Source organism: Rhamphochromis longiceps, linkage group LG15 (assembly GCF_057381845.1).
Source record: "Rhamphochromis longiceps isolate RC_006_pf linkage group LG15, R_longiceps_female_GT1.1, whole genome shotgun sequence".
Classification (NCBI taxonomy): domain Eukaryota; kingdom Metazoa; phylum Chordata; class Actinopteri; order Cichliformes; family Cichlidae; genus Rhamphochromis; species Rhamphochromis longiceps.
Genome location: NC_140571.1, coordinates 37252366 through 37260856, shown reverse-complemented (window position 1 = coordinate 37260856; position 8491 = coordinate 37252366). Strand labels below are relative to the sequence as shown.

Sequence of the window (8491 nt, the reverse complement as noted above, 5' to 3'; positions counted from 1 at the left end):
ACTCGCCACTTAAAGTGCTGCTGAAATAATTTTTGCTGACTGAGTGATTACGAGATCTGCCCAGCTTTCATCAGATAGACAGGCAGAACCTCAACACTCCCACAGTTACACACACACACAGGAGCTGCCTCAGTCATCCTATTATACTGTGATCAGTGTGGCTAACAGCTGTCAACTCATATCCACACCTACGTTAGGACTGTTGCTTTCAACCAGAGCACCACCTTGGCACTCCATAGCACCATTTTAACTATATTGTATTAAAGTCATCACACAAAGCAGAGTGAATATTATTTAAGGCAGTTCATTATTAAACTTAGGATGCAATTATTAAAATGGACTAAAAACACTTAAAACAGTAACTTAAACAGTGCATTGGGTATTTTTAAGTAAACTGAATTTAAATGTGTTCATGAAGACCTAATGCAGGACAGCTTCATTATTACAGAGCTGCAGAGTGATTTAGCTTACTTTCCAATTCTGTAATAATTAGATAATACTCTGATAAGAAAAATAAACCTTTAAAAGGTCATTGTTCAGTCTCCCAGGTGACAGGATTGTCAATATTAACTCTCTGGCCACTTTATTAGGGACACCTATTACTGCAAATATCTAACCAGCCAATCACATGGCATCAACCTAATCCATTTAGGCATGTAGGCATGGTCAAGGCAACCCAGTGATGTTCGAAGTGAGCATGAGAACGGTGACTTTAAGTGATTTTGCACATGGTTGTTGGTGCTTGGTCTGAGTATTACTCGACCTTCTCTGGGGTTTACAGAAAATGGCCTGAAAAGGAGCAAAATATCGAGTGAGCAGCAGTTCTCTGGGAGAAAATATCTTGTTGCTTTGATATCAGAGGTAAGAGGAGAATAGCCAGACTGCTGCGAGCTGATATGAAGGCAACAGTGACTCCAGATAACCACTTGTTACTGGGAAGGTATACAGATGAGCACCTCTGGATGCACGTGTCGGACACGTGCTGAAGCTGATGGGCTACAGGAAACTGGGGCTTTGGGTCACACCAGCTCACACAAATTGGACAACAAAGGATTGATGAAATGTTGCCCGGTCTGACATTTGGGTGGTGGTCACAGTTTGCACTAAACAGCATGAAAACATGGATCCATCCCAACTTGTATCAGCGGTTCAGGCTGCTGCTGTAATGGTGAGGGGAATATTCTTCCTTAGTATCAACTGGGCCCTGTTTAAACACCACAGCCTACCTGAGTCTTGTGTCCGATCATGTCCCTTTATGACCACACTGCTTCCAGCAGGATAACACACTGTGACACAAAGCTGAGGTCATCGCAAACTTGTTTCTTGATCATGACACTAAATACGCTGAACTCAAATAACCTCAACAGTCCCCAGATCTCATTCCAATCCCACATCTGTTGTGATGTTGCTGAACTGGAAATTTACACCATGGATGTGCAACTAACAAGCAGTAACTGTGTGATGCTGCCAGGACAACATGGACCAAATCTCTGAGGAATGGTTTCAGCAGCTTGTTGAATTTGAGCCGTTCTGAAGGAAATCTGGTGTCCAACCTGCTTCTAGCAATGTGTAAAGTGGCCAAATCTTTGCTCCCACCTCTAGGTGGCATAAAAACTTGTGTAGCTCCAATTGTTTGGCCTCAATTCAATTTGGCTTCAACTTCACTTTTATAGTCGGGTTTAAATGCAGTTTAATAGCTGCTCATTTGTGGAGCCAAGTTTCACTGCATACAGACACACACAATGACAGAAATGAATGCCTCATAAGTGAATAATTCTATTTGTTTATCACACTGAAATATAAAATAAAGAGCAAAGTCTAGACTGTCTTCCTGGAGTCATGTCATTCAGCCTCTTCAACCACAAACAAAGAGCCAGGACGTCCTGGTAAGGTAAACTTAAAAGTTTTATTTCCATCCACTTCATATAAAATATTCAAAGTTTTGTACAAATCTATAAAATAAGAAACTTCACATTATTTAAGTACAAAACAAAACAAATGGATAAATCCCTTACAAAGGGAATAAAGTTACACCCGTCAATATGACTGAACATGTCCAATGAGACAATGAGTTATAGCATGGCATAGCATCCATGTGTCTGACCCTGCAGTGAATCAGCAGAGAGCAATGATGTGCGTGTAAACACTCAGTCTGGTTTCAGTCCTTCAGTAGTTCAGCGTTTAAGTTAAAGTCATTCTCTCTTTAGCGCTCTGCTTTAATGGTTTGGGGATGGCGGTGTCATTTTTAGATGACCGGCGTTCAGAGAGTTGCTCTCTTGCTCTGTGGCCGTGGAGAAGGATGCCGCCTGCTTCTTGAGCTGCTCCCTCCTGCTTCTCCTGTCTCTGCTGGCTCGCTGCCCACGTAGGAGGAGATCATCACCGTCTCCGGTCAAACCTGAGAGGAAGAGAAGAGTGATGAGTTTGAGGCTGCACTTTGCATTTCTGCTCACAGTTTGGCGTTCGTTATTAATCTTTGGGAAACTTTCTCTGCCTTGGAAATAAAAGTATGTGCAGTCAACATGTTTTTAAAGCTGCTGCCCTCCTTTTCCTTGATCTTTGGACTGTGCTCGCACAGATCTGCCAACAAGTCAGCGCTATAAACTCAGGCGCAAAGGTGAACTTCTTATGTCACTTGTTATGATTCATATGTAGTTCATGCGTGTCTGCGCTCAAGGCTGCCGGTTTTGTTTAAAAGAGACTTGATGTCTGAAAGTGCTCTGAGGGTCTAAACTCTTCTGAAAGCAGCACAGACACACGCACGGCTTTAAACTTCAATAGCACAAATCTTACCTGATTCTGTGTGGATCTGCTGAGCCTCGCCCCTCAGTGCCATCTCTTCGTGTTTCCTCCTGTGCGCCTTTACTCTCTTATGCGAAATCTGCAGGACACAGAAACTTCTCGTTAAAGTTTTTTTGCTTTAACGTCTCAGGTGCTGGGGAACGGGTGAATTCGTGGATGTGGTGCGGCTCACCTTGTTCTGCAGTGCTTGTAGTTGCAGACTCTGCTTCTCCAGTTTGTCTTGCTGCAGCTTGAGTTTCTCCTCCAGCTGGTCCACGCGTTTGTCCTGAGCCAGCAGCAGCTGGATACAACAGGGAGAAACATCATCAGCTTTATGCAACGTACAACATCCACCGGTCTGCGATGGGAGGTGCTTAAATTTGGAATGAACTATTATTTAAAGAGAGAACTCTTAGTGGCTGCCGCTAAAAGGTTTAAAGGGGCTATTCAGGTCTATTAAAATGGGCGTGCACTGCTCTCATGTGTCTACCTGGTTAAAGAGCAGCTACAAAAGCCCTCTTTCCCCCTTCTCACCTGGATCACTGGGACTCCTGAGTGACCGCTGTCGTTGCTGTCCAGCATCCTTTCTGTAAGCGCTCCCTGCAGCCAGTCCATCCTGGAGTTTAAATCCGCTGTCTGCTTCTTCACCTCCTCAGCCAGCTCCGCCAGCCTCTGACTCTCCTCCGGTCCCTCACTTCTGGCCTTCAGAGCTTCATCTTGCTCCCGCTGTTTCCTCTCCAGCTCGGCCACCGTGCCGTTGAAGGTCTTCAGTTTGGTGTTGATGTCGCTCATCTGGACTTTGGCCTTGTCCACGTGCTCCTTGAGCCCCAGGCCGAGCTGGAGGAGGCCGTGGGCCACCACGTTCACATCGTCCCACGAGGCCTGTTTCTCCCGGCCCCTCCTGTCAGTGGGGAAACCAACTGCTGCGTGCACCAAAATGGTCACGAGGAGGATGAGAAGTTGAGGCATCTTCATCTTTGTAGGTCCGATCTGGTGTCAGTGCTGCGTCTGAAATCTGTCTCTGTCTGTTGTGTGTGCTGCTCACTGAGAGGCACTGAGGCTTTTTATAGCTCTGGTAGGAGAGGAGGAGGAAGAGGGGGCGGGGAAAGTCTCACAGTGAGCAACATGATGCAACGAGGGCCTGAATTTCTGGTTATACACTCACTGATGCAGAAAAATGACATGTTTACAGTTTTAGTTTTGAGGCTTAGTTTAGTCTTATGCTGATGATGTCATATTTTTGCCTCTTATTCCCACTCTGTTGGTTTCATTTGCTACAAAAACACTTTGACTCCCCGCTGTTCTCACTGCTGATTCGTTTACAAATCAACTATTTGTTTTATTATTTCTGTAACATCTGAATAAGTGCAGATAATTTCCAACAGCTCAGGGCTATAAAATGTTCCCTTGAAATGACCCACAGATGCATGTGCCATTAAAAGCAGTTATTTCTTTTTCTTTTGATGGCTGTTTTATTAAATCTTAAAAGTCCTTTAAAGTCCCTATTTTCACATCTGATTGGCTTTTAAGCTGTCCCTAAAACAGTTTCACCCAAAAACCAATGATTCCTTTTGGATTTTTTCACGTTTAAGACTAAAGCCCTGATAGCTGAGCTTAATGACCTCAGTGGGTGAAGACAGCCAGTTGCTGAATCAGGAATGCTGGTGAACAACAGAGGCTGAGGAGTCACTGTGAGAAGTAGGGGAAAGTTCAAGCCTTCGGGCCCTTTTACACACTCGTTCCCGACAACAGAAACCCCGCTCACGCAGACATGAGGAACGTGATGCTGATGTCCTGCCAGGCGCTCAGACTCACACACGCACGTGTCAGCGGCTCACGGCTCCTGTTTCACATTTAATCACACATTAGGCTCAGATACTGTACTTCTCTCAAAGCGCTAAGCAGCCATCCGAGAAATATGATGAAATGCACATGTCCAAATGTTTCTACACTCACTGTATGTTAAGGTATCACTGGATTAGAGTAAACTTGGGAGGTTTCATGCTGCGGGGAAGAGAAAGGCTGGAAAATGTAATGACAGCGAGTATTGTAGAGGGATAAGAGAGTCAGCCAACAACAAACAACTACACGTTTAACTAAAAGGTCAGTGTGGTTAATGTTTGACTGGAGTCACTAAGTAACAATATGTTGTTATGGTGGAAAATTAATACTGAAAAAAATTACTTGCATGTAAAAGTGAAAGAAACCCTCGCTCTGACTCAGAAGAGCAAACTTGCATTTCCACTGTACATTCTGTCCAATCATAAAAAAGACGCGTTTCTCCTTTAGCCTCTTTTAAACCCTTAAAATTGTTGTTTATCCACATGTGTCATTATGCAGAGGTGCACTTCTCGTACCAGCAGGATTTGAGTTTTTACATGATGAACCTCTGCAGGGAGCAGGGTACTTCCTGGATGCTGGACACCCGGTGCACGTAGGCCTCCCTCCCGCTGCAGGCTGCTGTTCTGCACGTATCCTCCGAACCCGCTGCACTCAGCTTACGTGAACCAGACCATTGTCCTCAGTCGGATGCACAGGCGGGTCTCCGTCCTTACTCAGCTCTATCCGAACACTATGTTCGCATTAAACATGAGGCTGTGCTGCTTGCATGTAGCTCATGTCCCGTGAGGAGATAAATGTGACCCTGCGTGATGCAGGGAGCTGCAGGAGGGTCAGCACAGCCAGCAGACACAGGAGGAGGACCTGCGTAAACTGGGAACCAGTTTTTCCAGTCAGTCTGTGCTTCACTTTGGAATGACTCACTCAGCGTTTTGGGAACTAAAACAGACTGTATACAAAAGAGGCCAAGCTTTCCGACTTCTGTTAGTTAGCAGGCAATCATCTGTAAAAATGAAAGTACTTGAAGCCTCGCACATTTGTATTTTGGCCACCACCACGTTAGTTTCTTGAAGCCAGAAGTTACAAGTAACGGACTAATAAGCTACTCACTCACCCAAACTCAAGAACAAGCTTCTGTACCACACAGCGACTCCTGATATCAGTCAGATAATCCATTCAAACGCTCCAGAAGGCTCCAGTAGCAGACACCTGACAGTCATCATGGTTACGCCCCTGACTTTGTTTTCCAGGTGGATGAGTTATAAAATAATAGGTATAACCACAGAGACCAAAACTGTGTTTTGTACCAGGAGGTAAATGTGCTTTTTAGTGCTGTTACATTTAATGTTTCAGCACGGGAGATGACTCGCTTTGAAATGCAATTCAAAGGCTGCACCTCGATTTAAGCCGCATGTGGTGTTCCTTTCATGTCAAACAGTTTTGTTTTTATGTTCAAAAATCACCATTCATAAGAAAAACTGTAATTACACATATAGTATCACTACTTCTCAAGTTTGATTTTTCAAAATAAAATGAAATTCTTGACTAAACTTTTTGACTTTGATTTGTTATTTATTTTTCATTTGTAGGTTTTTTTGATCTGAGCTTAAGTGTGAGTTCTAGAAATTATTGTGACCAAGAAATGATGAGATGAAACACAGCACACTGCTGATCACAGACTACTTTGGGTCAAAGTTACCAGGTTATTTGTTTTGAAGGACAATCACAATCTAGACTCAAAAACATATTTATGTGAAAAATGCTCGAATTTGATGTAATTCTTTTTAAATTTACATAAGTAGAATGTAAAATGTTTAATTTAATTTAATGGACTCTGGTGAAATTAAATTTTCTTGATTGCTTTATATTCAGTTTATACCAAACATTTTTTCCTTAATGAATAATAATTTAAATAAATAAACCTTTGATTTTTTTATATTTCACTTCTATTTAATTAAAAATGATTGCATCTTGTTTATGAGCTTGTAAGTTTAGCACAGATATTTGGTTAAAATTCTTACATTTTAATGCTACAATCATTACTAAATATAGCACACTTCACTTTCGTCATGTATTTAATTTGGTACTGTGGCAGAGTTCAAATCTAGAGTGTAATCGCCTCCCTGTGTATTTCTTTTTAGGCTTTTATATGACGACACCCCCATAAAAATCAATGCTGTGTAAAGATAAAATTGTTACATGATGTGTAATTTACTGTGTCTATCTTTGAAAGGACCTCCATCATCACAGGGTTGGATAGCGCTGTCTGTCTGATTACAAAAAAACACAAACATCAGGCTCTGTTCATCTGTCGTTTTAAAATCTCAAACTTGTAGGAAGTCAAAACAGCTTCTGTTGTCTAAAATAAGCCCTGAAACCTCCTTCCTTTGTTTATTACCCACGAGGGCACGGTAACTGTGCAGATTACAGCCACACAGCATGTCCCGTCAGATCTGCACATGTACAGTGCATGAGTTTCCAGAGCGGGGGATCGCAGGAAGACGGTGTCCTCAGGCACCAGTGGGTTAGTGTGTGAAAGGTCAGGATGTTGCTACATGTCTGGTATGTTGCATCAGCCTCTAGCGGGCATGAACTATTCCCATACTATTCCCCCTGAGCTCTGTTTGAGCCCAGACATGCACAGCGGGAGACCCAGAGGAAGAGCCGGGACTCTGAACCAAAGCCTCTAAAAACAGGCAGAGGCACAGCAGCTGGATCAGCATGTAACCATTATCTTGTTTAGTAATTATCAGGAAACTCAAACAAGGAAATTCTCGAACAACCAACCTCAGCAAAGTGTTATTCATAGAACTCTGAAAGGAAGCTTTCAGACTTTAAAATAATCTGATGGTGGTGGCCAATTACAAGGGTCTTAATCCCTGGTCAGGTGTCAGGTAAGTGGCATAAAGATGAGACAAGAAGCCTAAATAAGCGCTGTCCATTTGCAGCTTGGTAAACCCAGTCCTTTATTTTCTTTATCATATTGTGCTATGGCTGCCATCATTCCATGAAGCTCAGAGATTTCAAGGTATTCTCCTCCACTCCTGGGATATGGTCTGTTTCTTCCATTTTCATGTCAAATGTGTTAAGAGCTCTTTCTTACTTGGCTGTAACCAGAAGTCCCCCCAGATTTATTATCCTTACCTTGATGCTGACCTACACAATGAATTTACTTTACTGAAATAGCTTGAAATTTGATATATATGCAGGGAGTTAAACTGATGCCAACATCCACTAGTTAAAGCCAAGCCTATACAAATAATACAAAACGCATACAGGTTTCTGTAAGAAGGCATCAGTTGCCTGCATTTTCATAGGAGTCTGCAGACATTTGAACAGGGATCACCAAGATCTTAAATTGAAGTCTGAACTTTATGGGGAGCCAGCGCAAAAACGACAAATTAGGTGTCACCTGGGACCACTCGGAGGACTTGGTAGGTACCTTCGCAGCTGGATTTTGTAACCGATCCAACAATGAAATCCTGACGCCCAGATACAGTGAATTACAATAGTTCAACAATGAGTTGGACCAGTCAGTTTCCCAGTGTTAAGTAAAAGATAATTAGCAGCCATCCAGTTCTTAAGGATAGATATATTTAGAAAAGACATTTACAATTAGATATCATCCACTTAACGTTGATATGAAAGGTGCAGAAGATAATAAATACAGTTCAAACAGTACGGGCGCCAAACCAGAACCTTGAGGTACACCATAGGACAGAGTGGCAGATGAGGAGACGTAGATAATGCCGTTAAACCGAGACGTACAAGAACAGTCTATTCACCTGCACCTCTCTTTATTAAAACGTCGATTTGTTTCTGAAGAAGATAAATCTCCATCATAAAAATCAAGTCTGATTTCACTTTTTGTTTA

At 42.7% G+C, this 8491-nt stretch overlaps 1 protein-coding gene across 1 annotated transcript; it reads right to left on the bottom strand.

Moving 5' to 3' along the window:
- Nucleotides 1-1887: 1887 nt before the first annotated feature.
- On the bottom strand, nt 1888-5617 carry LOC146653103 (angiopoietin-related protein 4-like). Its single transcript, XM_085382966.1, has 5 exons — nt 5136-5617; nt 3313-3850; nt 2972-3079; nt 2791-2878; nt 1888-2395 (listed from the first exon to the last, which is right to left on the bottom strand). Exons 2-5 carry the CDS (start codon nt 3751-3753, stop codon nt 2217-2219), a joined length of 816 nt encoding a protein of 271 aa, XP_085239092.1. The 5' UTR covers nt 3754-3850; nt 5136-5617; the 3' UTR covers nt 1888-2216.
- Nucleotides 5618-8491: the final 2874 nt, after the last annotated feature.

What these genes read in the sequence shown, in the direction of transcription:
- LOC146653103 (XM_085382966.1), bottom strand. Translation starts at nt 3,753, where the DNA reads ATGAAGATGCCTCAACTTCTCATCCTCCTCGTGACCATTTTGGTGCAC. An exon ending in TACAAGCACTGCAGAACAAG is followed by an intron (nt 2,879 to 2,971) that starts GTGAGCCGCACC and finishes TGTGTCCTGCAG; the next exon opens with ATTTCGCATAAGAGAGTAAA. An exon ending in GCAGATCCACACAGAATCAG is followed by an intron (nt 2,396 to 2,790) that starts GTAAGATTTGTG and finishes TCTTCCTCTCAG; the next exon opens with GTTTGACCGGAGACGGTGAT.